At 39.9% G+C, this 21,075-nt stretch overlaps 1 protein-coding gene and 1 non-coding gene across 2 annotated transcripts in view; both read right to left on the bottom strand.

The window, feature by feature from the left end:
- The window catches only part of LOC145417584 (uncharacterized), a 117,209-nt gene that overhangs the window by 85,063 nt on the left and 11,071 nt on the right, over window positions 1-21,075 (bottom strand). The window contains exon 2 of the mRNA XM_080286289.1: window positions 6,836-7,046. Within this exon, the coding sequence (XP_080142415.1) occupies window positions 6,836-7,046 (211 nt within the window). The remainder of the gene's footprint in view (window positions 1-6,835; window positions 7,047-21,075) is intronic.
- On the bottom strand, window positions 57-175 carry LOC145417679 (5S ribosomal RNA). The gene has a single exon (XR_013900543.1). It is a non-coding gene; the product is annotated as a 5S ribosomal RNA (ribosomal RNA).

Here is a 21,075-nt window from a genome sequence, read left to right as displayed (position 1 = left end):
ATTGTTTTACAGGGAGGGGCACTAATCCTCCACCAACCCCACTTGACACGTAGGGATGCCAACAGCATCTGGTGTTCCCAGGCGGTCACCCATCCAAGTACTAACCAGACCCAACGTTGCTTAACTTCGCTGATCGGACAGGAAGCGGTGTACTCAACGTGGTATGGCCGTTGATATATTTATGGCAAATGCTTAGACGAAGTTGCGTACATTGTGCCACCTCTCCATGCCTTCCCTAGTGCTACACTGGCATCTGGTAGCGTTCATGACTGAAATGTCACACAGCCATATTGCGAACTTCTGCCTATTACAATATTCTTATTCCCCGAATTGCATCTCTCTGGAACTCGCTTCCTCGGAGTTGTTTCCTACAAAACTTCAACCTACAGCTCTTCAAATCCAACAGATACAGATATTTTATGAATGGAGGACGCCAGCAATCTGGTGTATGGATTATTTTTATTCATTTGTTTTTCCTTCTTCTGTTAAGTTATTAAAAAAAAAAAACAATAATGGTGCTGAGTGAAGAGGTATAAAGGGGCAACAAACTGAGTCCAACAACTGTGCCTGCACGAGAAATAGGTGTAAGATGGTCATGGATGTAGAAGCTGAGGGGGAAAACAAAGTTAGTGCACTGTAACATTCTGACCGGCTTGAGCAATAGCTAGATGCTGATGGACGTGGAAACTGAAGAGGGAAATAAGCCGAAGCAAATAATAAGTAAATAAGTAAAAGAATGTAACATACTGATAATGACAGCGGAAACATAGTGAGTTTAACAGTCGGACCGGCACGAGAAGGATGTAGAAAGTGAAGGATTTAAACTTAGGAATTAATATATGCTGAAGAGGAAGCTGTGTATTAACCTCCAGGCAAAGTAATAAGCAAGGAAATGTCAGAAGGAAATGAGAATCTGCGAAAAGACTTATTTACCTAGGGCAAGTGTGTGTGTGTGTGTGTGTGTGTGTGTGTGTGTGTGTGTGTGTGTGTGTGTGTGTGTGTGTGTGTGTGTGTGTGTGTGTGTGAGAGTGAGTGAGTGAGTGAGTGAGAGAGTGAGTAACGCTAGGAAATGAGAAGTGTATCTTCTTGATGTCGATGAACTCTGTGCGGTGTGACTCATATATTACCTCTGCAACCAAGTGACCTCTCTCTCTCTCTCTCTCTCTCTCTCTCTCTCTCTCTCTCTCTCTCTCTCAGTAACCAAACAATTTCCTTCACCTTAGGAAAGTCTCACATACTGAAGAGTTTAGGTAAGGCTACATCATTTCTGTACTTCCAAAAATGTCGCCAAATTTAAAATAAACCTTCAAGGGGAAGCCAAAATTTCAATAATAATGACAATAATAATAACAATGATAACAAAAATAATAACTTTTACCAATAGCGGAAACTAAGCAGTAATTTGTATAGATAATAATTAGCTATTGATACATTGCCGCATCTAACAAAATGTCCCATTTATCTCCATTAACATCAAAATAATGTCACCAAAACGTAAAATATTTTCAGCTCTGTAGTAAATTATTGTATTAATTGGACACATATTTTTTTAACTTTCACTAACGGTATTGATTTCATTTTTAGTTTTGTTTTCATTTCTTTTCATAACTGTATAAAAAAACACTTTGTTATACTGTCCACTAATCCTGGTGTAATAAAACCAGCTGTTCAAAATATCGTCAACTCCACAGTAAGTTATTCATCAACTCGGTCATTTCATAGGCCCTTTAGCCAGGAGGACACGCGTCATTCAGCAGCCCGCCAACGCAAATGGGAGGCTGGAGATACTGTCACAGGGAATTATATATTTTTTTTTACGGCTTTTGAGGCGCTTGGGTATATTGGAAAAGCTGTCAAGAGTACTAACAATGGAGGATGGTTGTTAGTGAACGTGACAGAGATGGAAAAAACTGATATCTGTTATAGTTTTGACTGACAGGTGTAAAGGAGTGGTTGATACGTCTTTGCCAGTCACACCTGAGGGAAAATGAGAAACAGAAAGGAAATAAGTAACGAGGGACATCGGGAAGAAGCAGCAGAAAGACAAAAAATTGATTAAAACCTCGAATTACAAATAAATAAAATCAATGACCAGAATATGAACGAATATTTTTTTTAATTGACGTCAAGAGATTGGATGTAAAAAAATGATGAAAAATTATCTTGAATTTCCAGGGGAAATAGAAAAACTGGTCTCTCGGGGTTGCCAAGGAAGTCTTCTTTTCGTATTCTCGTAGGTTAAGGAAGCTCCCTTGCACATCTTTCTTAGCGATTTATTTCTGGATACGGCTGGTTATTATCAGTTTATGTCATTTTTGCTGAGTATGGTTGTATTTGGATGATTTATATGACAAAAGAGGATAGGAAGGAGGAATAAGAAAAAATAAATCACTAAGGGAGAGGTGTCAGGGAGCATCTATACCCGACGAGATTAATGGCCTGAGACAGAATGGAAAATGAGGAGGAATTCAGAGTCGTATATAGGTAGACAAAGAGGACCTCGTAACATTTCATCCTTTGCTACTTATTTTGCATATTACAGTATAATGGTCTTTTTTTTAATCCACGTGTGTCTTATTAACGCAGTGTGCATTAGTAATAGGCAAAAAAAAAATATATGAAGTTGTTATTGGAAAAAATAATAGCTGAGAAAATTGATTAAAAACAACATCGAAGCAACAGAAAATGGGGCCAATAGAAAACAGGCAGCGGAAAAAAGAAATCAAAATATTAAAATAAGTCTGACTAACCATTATCTAACTACAAAGAACAATAAAGAAACACTAAGCTTCGGAAACAGTAACATTACAAAAACACACAATTTTGGCAGTGTATTTGCTTCAAGGCACACTTCAGCGTTTCCTTTTTTCCTGAAACTGAGAATGATGGACCTGTTGATGGAAGAAATACCAGGAGACCAAAACGTGGCAACTTGTGTCGCTCTGGTGAGTTGAAAATAACGCAGCAGTGGACGAAGCTCAAAAATACGTAAAAATGGTGCAAAGAAAGTTAGGAGAATTTCAAGACTTCTGATGGAGTGAAAGATGCCATTGATGCTGAACTCAGAAGGGAAGAAGAAATAAACTGATGAAAAAGGTGAAGAAGCTCTCGACAGGAGGCAGAGGAACGAGTACAATTCCAAAGCATTCCATCAGATAAATAAATAGATAAATAAATAAATAAATAGAAACACTGAGTCCAACATTAGTGGCAATAAAGTGAAGATAAATTATGAGCTCAGGATTTTCTCTTCGGCCAATTTAACATTCCGGGGAGGGATTCTTAGACTTATTTACGATCGATTCTTTCTCGTAACCACTAATAATTTTTGCAGGACGAACTGGAGACACTGAAAGTTTCTACCCCTTTCTCTCTTATCCTTCCATCCAACACAGACAACAACTATTGCCTTTTTCCTCTCGTAACCAGGATTATTTTTTTTTTTTCTGACAAAACAATGGACGACGGGAAAATCATAATGTCGTTGATCATCCTGCAATAAATAATCCGAAAGACAACAAATTCATTGTAAATACCTCTGAGGATCCCCCCTTCCCAGGTTCTTATCACTAGCTTTAGGTAAATTAATAATAATAATAATAATAATAATAATAAATAATAATAATAATAATAATAATAATAATCTAGACTGTTGCAATCAATAGGCAGACTAACGTCGTCCGGGGAGTGGTAGTTAATTATGCCAGTATTAACACTTGAAATCCAACGACTTATTTTAACCTGAATATAATTCCCTTACGCTTACTGGAATTAAAACTAATTTGTGTTGTCTCGACTATAAGAGGATTTACTGCTTCGAACCCCCCAAAAAATGAAGAAAAAAGAAAAAGCTGGCTTATAAATTTGAACCCTCAATTATCTTCCCCATGCAACTCCAGCCTACACAAAAATCAGTCTTGCGTTAAGTCCCAATTATTCTGCCCTCACAGGTAATTCGAACTTACGCAGTACTGGTTCGTAAAAAGCTCGAAGCTCCGAAAGAGATCACGAAGTGCATGAACCATTTCGTCAGAGGGGGATGGTACAGGGAAGGGAGATAAAATAACTGCAGGCTGGGAGATGAATGCTGTGAGGAGACGAGGAGACAAGAAATGAGGAGACAGTAGGAGAGAACAGAGGAAATCATTTGCGTAGAAGGGAAGAAAAATAAAAAATAGCAGGAGATGACAAGTGGGAAAAAAAAAAATATGTGGAGAAGACAAGAGAGGAGAGGAGACGAAAGAAAAGATAAACGAATAAGAGATGAGAGAAGAGGGGTAGCTGCGTAAGGTGAGAAGAGAGGAGAGAGAGAGGAGAAGAGAGAAGAGGAATGGCTGAGGAGGGAAGGAGGAGGAGAAGAGAGGATAGCAGAGGTCAAGCTGAGATATGAGAGGAGGGAAGTGGCTGGCAAGAACCTGAGAGTCAATAAACGCAGAGTTGAAGGTGGACTGTGAACCCTGAAGGAGGTTTATCCGGAAAGGTAACCTGAATATATTAAAGCAAGAGATTGGAAGAGGGTGATGAACGTTCGTAGGTTAATGGACTGCTAAACTGACTGATAGCTTGGCACAAATGAAAGAAAAATTCACGAAAGCGGGAAAAGATTGGATGATGAATATACAGTATAGTGTTAATATGTAATGAAATATCTAGTTACGTATGCAAGCAAAAAGATAGTTGAAGCACAGAAAGTCAGCTTAATTAATTGAAAGCTCAGTACAAAAGCAGGTGGAAAAAGGAGTAGAAAATGCTAGTGGACTCTCATAGTTTTGCAGCTGAATTCATGGAGGAATACTGATATTTTCAAGATCTTTTCATAATTGGAATTTTTTATCCTTCGATAGGATTTCTTCGCCAGAAATAAGCAAACGTTGCAAAAGTTTAGAGGTTCACAAAACATATCTATTTCTCTCCTGACACAAAGAGATGCTCAAACTATGAAATGGATGAGGGTGAAATAATGCTGATGCTTAAGTCTAAATTCATCATGCTCTTACGACTCATTCTCAGACTTATAATATCTTTTGGCATTAGATGGAAAAGACTACTAAAGCTGTCCCCACCAGTGCAAGGGTTAATGGTACTATAGTTCACTCACTTTAACTTGGCCCAGATTTTCAGCCATTTGCAGTTTATTTCACGTAGCTCAGTGACAGAAAAGGTATTACTGTGGCTCTAGGTCCTTTCTGTAGCACATCATCGTGACTAACATCATATTCTGGCGTTAATCTTTTGCTATACCTCAACATTCAAGACAGAGGGACGGCAATTTTAGGTCAAGGTAAAATGAACAGAGTATAGCATTTTACGCAAGGTTTCCATAAATTTCTTATCTAAAAGATGAAAAACATCATTATCCCCAATCGTACATTCTGGTGGGAATCAAAACAGACCTGTAAAAAAGAAATACTATTTGTGTTTCCACCAACTCTCTCGTCGTTGTTTCATCTTCCATGCACACTTTTTAAAGGTGAGGATCCGTGTGTCAGTTTCCCTTCACTGGGCCATGTCTCTTCACTGGGCCACGTTCACACACACATACACACACACACACACACACACACACAACGAGAGAGAGAGAGAGAGAGAGAGAGAGAGAGAGACAGAGAGAGAGAGAGAGAGAGAAGGGAGATGGTGAATAGGGACATGGAGAAAACCATTTTTACTCCCCCGTATAACCAGCCCAATAATCGAACTTTGCTCCTTCCATTTGTGCGCTGAGAGTGCTGATTAAGACACCAGTGAAGCATATTGTTTACTGATGACACTTATAATCTAATATGGTATAGAAGGGAAGGTGGTGGTCCTTTTGTTAGAACAGAGAGCGAGTAAATAAAAATCATTATCAAAACACAATAATTTTTCCCCTCTTATTCACTCAAAGGACAATAATTGGAGATCTGTATGTAAATCAACTACTGCGATTTGTGGTCTAGGGGATAGCAAAGATTGTGTACTTTAATGACCATCGTATAGTCAGAAGCCATTAATCTAAGCCTTTTTCCTCTTCTTCTCGGGCTGAAATTGCTCTCTTATTGATGGCACTTAAGAGGCAATGGAACACAGGCAATGGAAATGAACTGAGCAACACCACCCATGTTTGCCCTTCATCCCACAAGTAACGGTGCTCCTTTACCCCAGTCGATGAAGCAGTGCTCTCATCCCCCCACCCCCCAAGACACACGGCGCCATTCCCCCAGACAACTTGGGCCCTCCATCGCTGAACTGAGATCCTTGATAATGCTCCCAGAAGGTCAGCAGTTACTCACGACCCTCCTCATGGAAATCCACACTACTCTACCACCCTTCCTCACTGGGAACATGATTTGCTTACGTATCACACACGAGATAATTTACATGACTTCAATACACATAAACTGAGAATGACAAGCTGTACTGAATTACCCATGCGTATATACTGCACTGTCTTGAAGGGCTGAAACTGAGATGTTCAGTGAGTCGGGTGAATGTGAGTTGTTAGTGATCCATGTGACAGGTGTTGATGGAATAGATTTTCTCTCTGTCTCTGTCTCTGTCTGTCTGTCTCTGTCTCTGTCTCTGTCTCTGTCTCTCTCTCTCTCTCATTATCAATTCACAGGTATGGTACTTCCTTCTGTTATATTTCGGAGAATGAGTTATGAAGAAGATTAACACACACACACACACACACACACACACACACACACACACACACACACACACACACACACACACACACACACACACACACACACACACACACACACACACACACACACACACACACACACACACACACACACACACACACACACACACACACACACACACACACACAACTGAAAAAGCGACTTACCAAACACACTCAGCCGCACGACGTAGGCCATGACAGGTTTGGTGGACACTTGACACTCGTAGTTTCCCGAGTCTCGAACCTGTGCGTATTTTATCTTGAGTATCCAGTCCTTAGAGCCAGGGGAGTGTAGCACCTCGTACCGCTGGTCTGATGTGTACGTGTACCGCCCCACCGTCATGATGCGTAGGTCTCGCTGTCTGATCCACGAGACCTGAGAGACGGAGAGATAACAGGTGAATAAAAGAGACACAGCAACACATTAGTATGGAGAGAGAGAGAGAGAGACGACTAAATGAGGTGCGAGGAAAAGCATGGGACCTCGAGGATTCCAGGTCATTTTGAGAGAGACAGGCAGAAATAGGAACCTTGGGAGAGAGAGAGAGAGAGAGAGAGAGAGAGAGAGAGAGAGAGAGAGAGAGAGAGAGAGAGAAAGCATTAGAGCCACTGACGAAAATGGAGAAAGTACAAGAGCACAGGGAAGAATGTGAGAATTATGAATGTAACGAAAAAACAAAGATTGACTGATGATCACATTTATACCGAACAGAGGGAAAGAATGGAAGAAAATAGGATAAGAGAAGGACGCAGGAAAGAGATAAATTACAGACACAAAATAAGAAGTAGTAGGGCATAGCTGAGAAATAACGGGACAAGCAAAAATACGGAAATGACAAATGTGGACGGGTTGGTATGAGCATTGTGGGTAGGAGTTACGATCATCTGTTTCCTTCGTCTTCTGCACAGACGAGTGAGAATGCGGGAAGAAAAGGGGGGAAGTTAATACGTACATAGATGATAAATAGTTAGATAGATAGATGGATGGATAGATATATACACAGAGAGAGGGATAGAAAGATATAGAGATAGATAGGTAATTGCCTCTTGGATATGTTTTTTGCTGTTAGGATGAACGGTGGTACATATTATTCCTTGAATTCAATTTTTTTTTTCATTCTTACTTTCCCCAGAGTATTTTTTTTCATCAAAGATTATTATTCTTTTTCTGAGATGTCAGACAGAGGCCTAAGAATAAAGTAAATAACATAACGTCTTGGTAGCCAGGTTTTGATGAGCAAAATGTAATCGGAGTGAAAGGCATACAACCAGACGATTTAATTCAGCTGAGAGGAATCCTAGGGGTCGCAAATTCAGCCATGCCTCACAGTTGTCAACATTTTGCAACTTTTCTCCGACTTGCATGACATGGCGGGCCTGCATGGCTCGCTGAAAAATATGGTAGTCGTGTCTGTGTCGGAAAAAAAGAAAGGAAAAAAAGTGGAATTGCTGGTGTCTAGTGAAAATGAATTTGTGTTTGGGCTCGTGTGTGTATCTTCAGGGGAAATTATAATGTTTTCAAATGCAGTGTTTACTGGAAATGTTTTTGTGGTTTTTGTTTGTGTCGTAAAAAATACAGAGAGAGAGAGAGAAAGAGAGAGAGAGAGAGAGAGTTCAAAACGACTTTCTCTGATGGTGTTTACGACGCGTGCAAACCCACACATGTATACGTAATTTTCGTAAGGACTGTCGTGTTTGGGAAATAAACTGACCTGATTATTTTTTTTGTGACTGATATTTTATCGCTTAATTTTCCCCACCAGTAGCAAATGTTATTTAGCCCTGTAATTACCTTCATTATACGCTTTTCACCTTAAATTAGCTCCAATTTTCATTCTTTTCCAGCACATTTCATGTTACTCAGTGGCAGAAAAAGATATACTAAGGCTCTACATTCTTTTCATAGCTCTTCTTCATGACTAGCATAATTTTCAAGTGTTAATATGTTGTTAAACCTCAGTAATATTAGACCAAGCAGAAATAAAACACGTTTAGAGACAAAGTTAACGAAGACTACGTATCTACTCCTTCCAGTTTGTTAAGCCTCACCCAACCTAATCATCAGGACATTGGAATAATAATAATAATAATAATAATAATGATAATAATAATAATAATAATAATAATAATAATAAAAATCAGTTGTGAGGTTGAGGTATATTGTGTTGGGTATTGGGTGTGTGTTGACAAAAGAAATACCTTCCATTGTGATGTCGGCGGTCACTGAAAAAGGCGTGATTTTCTATTTGACTCGTGAAAAAAAGTGCTTCGCTGGTGTGTGTGTGTGTGTGTGTGTGTGTGTGTGTGTGTGTGTGTGTGTGTGTGTGTGTGTGCATAAGTATACTTCGATGTATCTGTAAACGTCCGTGAATGACATTAAAATATATATATTTTTTGGATATACCCGCTTCTGAGCAGTCTGGTAAAAACTGACCTTTACAATTAACGTACCTAATGAAAAAAAGAAAAATCTGTCCTGTTAATGTCACTGTATATCGAGGAAAAGAGGGTGTGGTCAAGGGAAGCGAGAACGAGTAAGAAAGCATTTTAATAGCGTTTGTCTTGTGTGGAAAATGTTGGGTGTGGTCGTGTGTGTGTGTGTGTGTGTGTGTGTGTGTGTGTGTGTGTGTGTGTGTGTGTGTGTGTGTGTGTGTGTGTGTGTGTGTGCAGTGAAAAACATGAAAGGCGAGAGCATCTCTGGTTCTGTATTGAAAAACAGTGAGAGTTTTATTTTAAGGACGGGAAAACTGATTGATCGATTGAGAGAGAGAGAGAGAGAGAGAGAGAGAGAGAGGGGGGGAGGGAGGGAGAGAGAGGAAGAGAGAGAGAGAGCGTATATCATGTCCATAATGGCGCAAGCATGCACTCACTGGGAATTATATCGACAGTATCTCATATTTTTTAGCTTTCCTTTATATATGGGTCTGAATTCCCCCCTCTCCGTCTGAAATCTTGAAAATACTATGGTGGTGTTAGTGGTAGTGGTAATAGTATTAGTAGCTGTAGTAATGGTGTTAGTGGTGACGGTGTTAGTGGTGGTGAGAATGAGTTTGTTGCTGTTGTTGTTTGTGGTGTTGGTGTTGCTGGTGGGAAAGGGTTTGTTGTCGTAATCGTTGTTGTTGTTGTTGGTGGTGGTGGTGGTGATGTTTGAGGTGGTTATGGTTCTGATATTACTGTGGTGGTGGTGGTGGTGGTGGTGGTGGAGGGGATTTGCTGTCGTCGTCGTCATCATCGTCGTCGTCGTCGTTGTTGCAGAGAAAAAATAAAGGTGATGAAACCAGATAGGAATGCAAAAGGTTAGGATGTTTGATGAGAAGCTGAAAACGAATAGGAATGAGAAAGAGATAGTAAATTAAAGAGGTGGTAAAGGAAGGAGTGAAGATGTTGATGTTTGAAATCTTTTATGAGAAATGTAAGTATTTTTCTTTTCCTCTTATCATTCTCTTTCTATTATTTCTTCAGTTCATTTACAAGATAGGAGAATATAATGTTGATGTTGATGATAACGATGACGACGATGAGGAGGACGATGACGATGATTAAAACAAGATGACTGGCGTGAAAGTGAGAGATGAAAGTGAGAGGAGAGAGCGAGGAGGGAGAAGAGGGAGGATACTGGGGAGGGAGAAGGGGGAGACGCTGGAAGAACAAAAGGAGAAATAAGAGAGCAGTGAAGAAAGATGGCTCGGGGTGAGAAAGAGAAAAATTCTGAATAGGAAATGATGGTAGAAATGAATTGCTTGAGGGGGTGTGGAAGTGAAAAGAGAGACAGAGAGAAAGAGAGAGAGAGGGTGGAAGGGGGAGAGTGATAGAAGGATGAATAAAATGGGAGATATCTGGAGAAGGACACAAAGAGGGGTAGGATGAGGAAGAAGAAAGAGGCAGAAAAAAGGAGAGGGGAGGAGGTGAAGAAGAAAGTGGCAAAAAGGAAGGATTGGAAGAGCGATGAGAGGGAATGGAAAAAGGGAGAGTGTGAATGGGGAGGAAAAGTAGGGAATATGGGTAAAAAACGAAGGAAGCGAGGGAGAAGAGAGAGTGATAGGAAGAGGGGGGGAAAGGAAAAAGCAAGAAAAAAAGGAAGCGTGGGAAGAAAAGGGAGGAAGAGTAAGAGAAGTACAGGACATAAGAAAAACGAGAGGAGATTAAGGAATGAAGGAAAGGAGGAGGGAGAGGACTGAAGAGAGTACTGTTAATTTAATTCTTAGACTGAGGCCACAGCCTGAATTATTTTGAGAATAGGTAATGAAGGCAGGGATGGGCGATGACTTAAGGGACTGAGGGACTGAAAATGAGGACACAGAAAAAGGCTGAAAGGGAGAGAATAAGAAAAGAGACGTGAAAGAGAGGATGAGGGAAAAATAGGGAGTGGGAGGAAAGGGAGGAGATGGACGAATGGAAGGAGAGAGAGGGCAGAAAAAAAGGGAGGGGAGCTGTATGAAGACAAGGGGAGGAGTAATGGGAGGTGAAAGAGAAAACTGGAAAATATTGGGAGAATGGAAGGGAGAAGAGGGGAAGAGTTTGGTATGAAAAGAGGGGGGAGAAGGGAGAAATGGGGAGACTGTGGTGAGAATTATTTGCAGTGAGAGGGGAGGGGATATGATGAGGGAAAGAGGGGGGGGGAAAGAGGTAGAAGATGAAGGGTGAGTGAAAAAAAAAGGAAAGAGTAGAATGAGAAGAACTCAGAGTGAGCAGAGGGAGGATGAGTGGAGAAGAGAAAGAATAAGAGTGGCAGATGATAAAAAGTAGTCGAGGAAGGGTTTTATATCTATATCTATCTATATCTATATCAATATATCTATCTATCTGTCTATTTATAAATCTATATCTATATCTAAATCTATCTATCTATCTATTTATCTCTATCTATCTATCTATTTATCTCTATCTATCTATCTATTCATCTATCTATCTATCTATATTTAATCCATTGGATCCTAGGGTTCCTGGTTGAGGCATTTGGGCTGGGAGGGTACTAAGCGTACCGCCCTCCGCCTATCGGCTCATAGTCGCGAAGCTCATAGGTTCCTACCCGGGGGTTCCCTGCTTTATTAACTGTTGGAAATTCCCAGTTCTGTCCTATACTGAGGACACTGGGCTCCAATGGGATATATATATATTGGAGGAACACACATTACACGTGTGAACATATGTGTAAAATTTTTGACGCTTCAGCCGGGAATGGAACCCAAGACCTCTAGACATTTGTGACAGTTGCAAGAGAATGATGTAAATGGCAGTCTGATTGCTTTGAGGAAATAAGGATACGAATAAAAGAGTAGGACGAGAGAGACGGTGGGAGGGAAGAAACGATAAATGAGCAGAGGGGAAAGAAGTATGGAAGATTGATGAAGACGTTATCATAATCATCATCTAAACCTTATTTCCCGAATGTTCATGGGACAGGAGAGTCATAGCTGGCAAGACCGTATGATCATTATCGAAACGAACTGGAGGAGATGGCAATTTACGGTCCATCTCCCTATTCCTGTTTTGTAGAAGTTAGGAGGCTGCTTAGACCATACAACGAAGCTAGAAGGATCGTTTTGTCAGTAAAGTATTGTATTATTTTTTGTTCTACCTCGTTCAAAGGCTAAGATATTTTGCATACTAGATTTCAGTTAAAGGAGCCCATGACAGCAAGAGGTAAAATTTAGCGTGTACACCGTGTCCTGGCTTCTGAGAAATACTAAATTCATGTTATCTTGGCCTAAAATTTTCATCTCTTCATTTTTGCGTATGGCGTTAGGAAGATATGCTGTGGAAAGGATGTAGAGCAGTAATACTGAAAGTGTCGGGTGGGAGAGAAACACAGGAATTCTTAATTTTCCCTGACGATTGCGGCTATACAGAAACCAGCTCTGAAAATTGGTTCTGTGTAGCTCGAAACGTTAGCGAAAATAAAGAATTCAAGCCCTACCCTGAGTCTGTCTCTCTCCCACCCAATAGTTCCACTTGTTACATCTGATCATCTACAACCTTAGTATTGTCTTTTTCGGTCACTGTACTACGTGAAATAAGCTGGGATAAGACGAAAACCTGAGCCAAGTTAAAGTGAATAAGCTATAGTAGTCTGTAGATCCACTAACTTTCCTTCCTCCCTAAATAATATACTTGGAATAACTGTATATAAATTGGCGATAGATTAACATATCAAACTGAATAAAAGTATGAACTGAATATAGCCTAAAATATATATAAAAAAATGTATGAAATTTCCTGTAACTGGTGTTAGTGTCCACGCTGCACGAAGAGGTTACGTAAAGAGAAGGAGGACGAGAGTGAGATGGGTGAATGTGAGAGGGTTAGAGCTAGGCTGAAGATGAGAGTAAGGGGACTGTAACAAAAGAGTATGGGAGATGACAGGAGGACGGTGAGAAAGAGAGAGGCACTGGAGAGGAGATTGGTGGCAGATTAATCACACTTTGAAGGCCTCTTTTACGCAAGGAACTGAGAGAGAGAGAGAGAGAGAGAGAGAGAGAGAGAGAAGCAAACAGGTTGTAAGAGATGGAAAGCGAAAGGGATTGAAAGGATAGGAGGGAAGGAAAGAGAGAGAGAGAGAGAGAGAGAGAGAGAGAGAGAGAGAGAGAGAGAGAGAGAGAGAGGGAGAGAGAGAGAAGGGATAAAGAAAAGAACAAGGCGTGTTAAGGGTGATAAAAGAAAACGAAAAAATGGGGTGACTGAAGAGGAAGTTGCAGGGATGAAAAACGAACCAGGAAGAAGAACGTGTAAAAAGATAAAGAAGAGAGCAGAGAGAAAACAGGGAGGGAGAGAGACAGTGGCAGAGAAAGATAGAAATGAGAGGGAGGATGGAGAGAGGAGAAGGAAAAACGGAAGAGAGTTATGGAAGAAGAGGGGAGGCACATAAAAACAGAGGAGAGGGAGAGGGAGAGGGAAGAAGAGGAAGGAGAGAGAGAGGGAGGCAGGGAGGGAGAAATGGAAACGGGTAGAGAAGGAAAGGGAGGGAGGGAGGAAGGGAGAAGAGGGGAGCATATAAAAACAGAAGGGGTGCATATGTGAGGAGGGAAGGAGGCGCAAAAATAGTCAGAGAAAAATAGAGTGCATTGACGTGTGAAGATAGGGGGTTGACCTGAAGTGATGTGACATGAGGGTGTGAGGTGAGGCGAGACAGAGTTCTATTTCCCAAAAGTAAAAGTGACGGGCAATATTTTGTGGACCTCCTATTTATTTTGCTCTTACTACTATTACTGCCACTGCTTCTACAACTACTATTCTGCTACTACTACTACTTTTGCTATCATTAATAATAATAATAATAATAATAATAATAATAATAATAATAATAAATAATAATAATAATAATAATAACAATAATAATAATAATAATAATAATAATAATAATAATAGAAATTCTTAATTTTGCCAGTTCAGCAGAATGGCGTGTTTTTATTCACTGTTTCTCCTACTGCCGGAAGAATTTGGTTAACCTAAGTTAGGAAAAAGAAAAACTCATTCTAAGAGGATTCTGAACACTTTCTACCTCTCCTTTCATTGCGTTTTATATTTCTCGTTATTCACAATCAGCAATAGGTAAATAACTGATACAAACACTGGTAGACGGAGATAATAGACAAATACAGATAACAGATAAAAAAGCTGATAATATACTACAGCATACACAGATAAATTTATTGACAAGAGTAACTGGCTTTTCATTCTCATTATTTTCATTTATGCGCAAAATCTCCTCAAAGGTTTTACGTAGATAAATTTACAATGCTGGTGGTAATACTCATGAGTGTGGAATATTTTGCTCACAATTTTTGAGTCAGTAGTTATTGAAAGAGTAGAAAGAGCTTCCTGCGCATATTTTTCAGAAGACTTTTAGGACGAAGTCTCCATGTGCTATTTTTGAGTCACTTTTTATTTTTTTTACAAATACTGTGAAACCAATACAAAATTTGATAAATGTACTGTATCTCGACTATTTACTTATAATTTGGTCTATAGTTGGGGTAGTCTTCAACTGTCTCCCATTTCTCGTAGTGACAGGAGGTGTGGACTATTTTTGCTGGGTCCTTTAAAGATAAATATTCATGTTGTGTGTTTTTTCTTGATTCTGTAACCTCGCTAACTCATACAGTGAAGGGATGGTGATGATGATGATGATGATGTTGACATATACTACTGATTTTCTTATTTCATCATTTTTCTTGTCTTTTCCCATCTAAAAATGGAGTCGGGTAGGATAAGAGAGAGAGAGAGAGAGAGAGAGAGAGAGAGAGAGAGAGAGAGAGAGAGAAATAACATCTATCTATCTATTGCCAGGCGCCATAATCCCGTAAGGGGTGGCCATTTGACTTTGAGTTATTTGTTTTATAGGGAGGGGCACTAACCCTCCACCAACCCACTTGTTGACAAGTAGGGAGTACGTATGGATTGGTTATATGGTTACCACCCAGCGTTGTAAATGGTTTCTTGGCTTACAGGAAACCATTTGGCTTGTCACTCAATGTAAAGGCACCTGTACAGGAAAGAAAAGTAATAAAGTGACAGGAAAGATGGGAGAAATAAGAAGAGAGGAGGGCAGGCACAGAAATAGAATGATAAAGGCTAAGGAATGCGTGGCTCGTGTGTGGTCATAACACTGCCCGCCACGCGTCCCTGGTCAGAGATTAGTAATCATGAGTGTACATACAGGACAACTCTTCGAAGCACTTGTTCATTAAAGATATACTACCTGAAATTAACCTCAATTATTAGACACATTCAAAATTTTGATTATATTGCGCATATCGAGGTACTTTTTTGACGCCATATATTTGAGTTTAAACATGGTGGCTTCACTTTTTGTTTTGCTATCTCGTCCTCGCTCCATTACACCTTAATGTCCTTTGATGAGTAACGTGTGGGGAGGCAGAGGAGAGGTTTGGGGACGTGAAAGTAGCAGGGAGACTGTGGGGAGGTAGATGTGGGAGTAGGGAAGGATGAAGGGGAGAAACAGTAGGGGTAGGGGGTGAAAGGGAGAGGTGTAAAGAGACGGGAAGGAGAGGAGGAGTGTGACTAAAGGAGAGGGGAAATAAATAGGGAATTGAGTATAAAAGTGTAGAGAGAGGGGAATGAGTGTGGGAATTGGAGAGGGGAGGGAGGGGAGAGGAAAAGATTTTAACAGCGAGGGGAGGGGCAGGAAGAGGTGTGGGGAGAAGAAAGGGAGAGACAACAGAGAGAGGGCGTGGAGAAAAGAGTGAAGGGAGAGGAAAGGGGAGAAACTGGGGAGAAGAGAGATGAGGAGAGGAAGATTGGAGAGAAGCGATGAGGAGGAAAGAGGGACTGGGAAGGACTGGAAGAGAGAGAGTGGGATGAAGTGAGGAAGTAAATGGGAAGAGGAGGTAGGAGGGAAGGAAATGCAGAGAGAGAGAGAGAGAGAGAGAGAGAGAGAGAGAGAGAGAGAAATATTTGGATAATGGAGAGAGAGAGAGAGAGAGAGAGAGAGAGAGAAATATTTGGATAATGGAAAGCAAATAAGCTAATAGCAAGGGGAAGACAGAGAAGGTAAAGTTATGGTGAGATGTATCGAAAGAGGGGAAAGAGAGGCAGGCGGAGAGAGGGGAGAGAAGAAGCGAGGGGAGAGAGAGTAGAAAGGAGAAGTGGAGAGGATAAGAAAGAGAAGACGAGAGAGAGGGAGAAAGGGGAAAAGGAAAACAAACTGGATGGTAGGAGGAGGAGGAGAGAGGAGGAGATAAAGTGAGTAAAAAGGGAGAAAGGGGGCATTACAATAGGCCGAGAAAGAGATTTAGAGGAAGGAGTGAGAAACAAAAAGAGAGGGAGACGAAAGTGAAGAGAGCAGAAGGAAAAACTGGGGAACAGAAAAAAAAGGGGGAAAAGAGATTAAGCAGTGGAGAGAGAGAGAGAGAGAGAGAGAGAGAGAGAGAGAGAGAGAGAGAGAGAGAGAGAGAGAGAGAACAAGAGGAGAAAGGAGAGCTCAGTTAGAGAAAGTTCTATGGGGAGAGAAAGAGGGAAGTTGTGGAGAAAGATGATAGGGCAGGAGAGAATGAGAGGAGGGGAGGAAGGAACAGGAAATTCTGAAGTACTGGAATTGTTCCAGAGAAAATACAATTTCTGAACTGACAAAGGCGATTTTGGGTAAGGAAAAATAATATGGGTAGAGTATTTTGCAACTGATATTCATAATCCCTTCTTCTTTCGATTGTACTCTATTATGGGACCAATTATCACTTAATTGGCCTGAATCCTATTGACGAATTTTCCATGGTTACCTCCAGAGATTTAATTAAGCTTAGAAATTCTCTGCCCTCTAAATCAGAAATACAGCTTCTATTTATTTTCCTAGATGATATACTGTACAATATTCTGGGGCGATTTTCAGTTTTCTTGTTTTGTTATGCTGATCTGGTAGGCATCACTTCTATATTTGGCCTGTTTGGTTTTGAGAGCCACCAGAAATACTCGCTAGACTCATATTTCCTCCTTCTCTTCCTTTTTTCTTTTTGCTAGTTAAGCTATATTAAGGGTATTGACTGCACAACAGCAGTTACGGAAGATAACCATTATGAGCTTAAGATGTGAGTAGGGGAGGCTCTGCGGCCTTCAACTGTCTCAAGATGCATGGGTGTCTCACTGATCTGTTTGAGGGTATTGTAGACGCTAAGTTAAGATTTATTACACTTTCTTCAAAACTTCTTAGCTTAAGCATATGTAAATAATAACCTAATACGGTGAAGTTTCTTTAATGCTTTTATAAATCTTCTCTTTATTTACCAAGTGTTAATCATCTAGTACTGAAGGGGTGAATAAAATTTAGATTTAATTCCTCAGCTTTCAAACATAATTGTTATGCTGGATAACTTATATAACATCGTACTTAAGAAGATGAAGGCACTTGGTGTTCTCAGTATTGACTATTCTGTTCCTGTTGACTAAGGAGAGGAGGAGGGTACGGGAGAGCAGGAATAAATAGAAATATTACTCATTTAAATAGACATCCGTGAGTCTAAGAACTCGCTGGAAATGAGGGAAAGCACGGACACAGAATTCGTCAAAAGCGCAAAAAAACTCTGCAAGACTGAACACTAGAGCCATTTTTTTTTTTCCCCGATACGTCGATATTTCAAAGGGAGGACGAGGCACTCTCACCTCCGCCGTGTTGTGGGGCGATTTTTTTTTTCTTCTGTATATATGTCTTTCTTTTTTTATGATTTGCTCCATTAACTACGTAAATACCGTTCCCTTTTGTTAGTTTGCTGTGTGTGTGTGTGTGTGTGTGTGTGTGTGTGTGTGTGTGTGTGTGTGTGTGTGTGTGTGTGTGTGTGTGTGTGTGTGTGTGTGTGTGTTCGACTATCTTGTTTAAAAGTTCTGGGACAAGATTATTTGTCTCCCATTTAGCGTTGTTAAACTAGTACACTGACATATTACACTTCCCAGAGTTAAATAAATGTGCTATATAATTATTAAAAACTGAGGTAATAAAGTAAAGCAGGTGGAGACGGCAGCTTAATTATTAATCTCATTAGGGATGCAGGTAACTCCACATTTGAAAAACAGGTAAAATTCCTCTACGTTCTCTCGTTTATTTATTTATTTATTTTTTTCACAAACGGCTATGAAGGCGAAATTTTATCATTCAGTCATGGCGCATCGGAATTCTGTGACCATAAGTAGATTATTTTTTTACTTTTATTTATTCATTTTTTTCAATCTACGGCCATGAACATTTTTCGCTCCTCGTTATACTTGTCTGCCGTTCTGTGTCTTCATACTCATCCTAATTCTCTCTCTCTCTCTCTCTCTCTCTCTGCTCCTATCTATCTATCTATCTATCTGTCTGTTCACCCTTATCTTACATGGCTTTTTAAGGAGGATATGCAAGAGGGTAGCACGTACGAAGACAAGCCATTACTGAATACTGACAGAAGGACATGGAAATACTCTTTGTCGATGTTGTCTCTTATATGATGCGGTGTCAGACAACAGACAGACGAACAGACCTCCCCACTCTCCTATATTTGACTATCTCTCCCAGACTAATAAAAAAAGCACCCGAACTTCCCTAACCTACGCCAGAAAACCATCATTTTGCAATCCATGTCCCTATTTCTGCTTTAGACACCATAGTGTAGATAAACATAACAGTATTTTCATCTTTTCTTTGAGATGCTAAAATTAAGATATTTATATCTTGCCAGCAACAGCCAATTTTATTCAGTAGAGAGAAGCCCTACGCAGAGTTTTTCATATCCAGTGTAACACATAAAAAAAAAAAAAAAATTAAATTCGATAAAATAATATACCGTGTTTATTTAGGAACGCCTCCCTCCGCATTGCCTCTTCAGGTATCCGCGCTTGGTCACTTTATTATTCATCTCCACCACTATTATTCTCCCATCATGGCTGCAGCTTTTCTATCCCGTTCCTTAGTTTCCTTGGTCATTTATTTATTTTTTTTTTCAGATCCCAGTCATCTTCCACCCGATCTTTCATTCCTATCTCTCCTACTTTTTCCCTCTTCTCGCTTATCTGTTTTTCGTTCTCCCTCTTTCGTCCAGTTTTCCTCTCTCTCTCTCTCTCTCTCTCTCACTCTTTCTCCGTCATTTGGAACCTAACACTCTGCTAACATGCTATGTTAGCTTCACTCCTGCGAGAGAGAGAGAGAGAGAGAGAGAGAGAGAGAGAGAGAGAGAACATAACAGATACAAAAACCGCTAATGTGCCTGTCCCGTAAACGAACTTCTTCCAAAATTAACTTTCCATCGATTTTCTTTACGAAGGCGTCCCATCAGGTAAGAAGTAGGCCCTCAAAAGAGAGAGAGAGAGAGAGAGAGAGAGAGAGAGAGGGGGGGACAATAAATACAAAAGGAGAACTATGTATGAAATCTTTAATAATTAAATGGCGACTCGAAACAGATTTTCTCGTAATACAGGTAAACCAAATAAAAGCATCTACCTTAATGAGAGAAAATAATAAGGGAGAAAAAAAATAAATTATTCCTGAATATTAATTAGGAAAAAACTCGCATTATCGTATTTAGTTATGCATAGCTTCCAGGAATACATTTTTTAATAATCCCACCGAAATATGATATTCTCAAAAACATATTTATGATTATTTGTGAACTCACTGGGAGAGTCAGGTGATTTATAGTTAATTGTATATTTTGTTTTTTCGGTAAATCGGTTTTGGGGCAAATTATTTCATCATGTAGAATTTAATAGTCACGTTAATGGAAAATACGTTTGAGGTTGGATCTAGGCTCATCTTTATTTATGTGTATGTCTGTGTTTTTGCTTTTTTTCTCTAAGTAAATGCTGTATATCCATATGTGTGCATTTTCCTTATATCGTTTGCTATATGGTTTATCCCTGTTTGAGGGAGTAGTTGATGTCCTGGTCTGGAGGCCTTGACAGCATTTATAGATAGTTTTAGATTTAGATATAGATATAGATTCAGTATATGTACTTCTCCGAAAAAAAAAATAAGGCAAACGTTACTCTAATATATAAAGATTTATTTAGACTTATTTGTGACGTGGATGAAATATAGCAATTATCCTGTAACCCAAGCGACAAAACTGAAATTTACGTAAGGCTGTAATCGGATTTCAAGCTGTGTATCATAACCGCAGAGAAGGGCAACGGGAACGAGGTCAGCTACGGCTCTCAACACCTACGTTGGAAAACTTTTGCTGATAAAAACTCAATTGGGTCATATCACAGCCCTGGAGGGAGGAATGAAAGGACATAAATCAGACCGTTTCACTGATAAGAGGTATGTAAGGGTGTCTGTATTGATGACCTGAAGTAAGATTATTTTTACCACTACACGCAGCTCAGAAGAAAGCTGTGGAAACCGCCTGAAATACCTTCAACCTTTCCTAAGTTGAAGAGAATCATGTGCTTGCACCGAAAATAATGAAAAAGGTCACCACATATGAAAGGGATAAAACTCTTGATTGAGCTTTATTTAGTATGCATGGATAATACATACGAGAATAATATATACTTAAAATTAGGTGTCAAAAATATGAAAAACTCGATTGTGAAGGGGACTGAGCTTCCCAAAATCATAGGAGATATAGGAAAGGGACGTCTTGCTAAAATAAGCTTATCTTCACCCTCCTCCCTCGTCTACCTTCAGTTAATTCCAAGCTACTTTCGTTCAAATAACACCCATATAAATAATAACGAATCACGAGGCTTCTCTCTCCGTCATCTTAACTGCCTGTTTATTTTTCCGACAATTAAACCATTTATTCATTTATAATCCTTTAACAATCATTACTTACTGTCCCTGAAAGCAGTTGGTAATTCGGTCTTTATTCCTACATCACCATTCCGCAGCTTAAAGCACACACACACACACACACACACACACACACACACACACACACACACACACACACACACACACACACACACACACACACACACAC

The sequence above is a fragment of the Coenobita brevimanus genome, chromosome 110 (genome assembly GCF_032717465.1).
Source record: "Coenobita brevimanus isolate Jiangsu-jjx chromosome 110, ASM3271746v2, whole genome shotgun sequence".
NCBI classification, from domain to species: Eukaryota; Metazoa; Arthropoda; class Malacostraca; order Decapoda; family Coenobitidae; genus Coenobita; species Coenobita brevimanus.
This window is presented reverse-complemented; position numbering and strand designations above follow the sequence as displayed.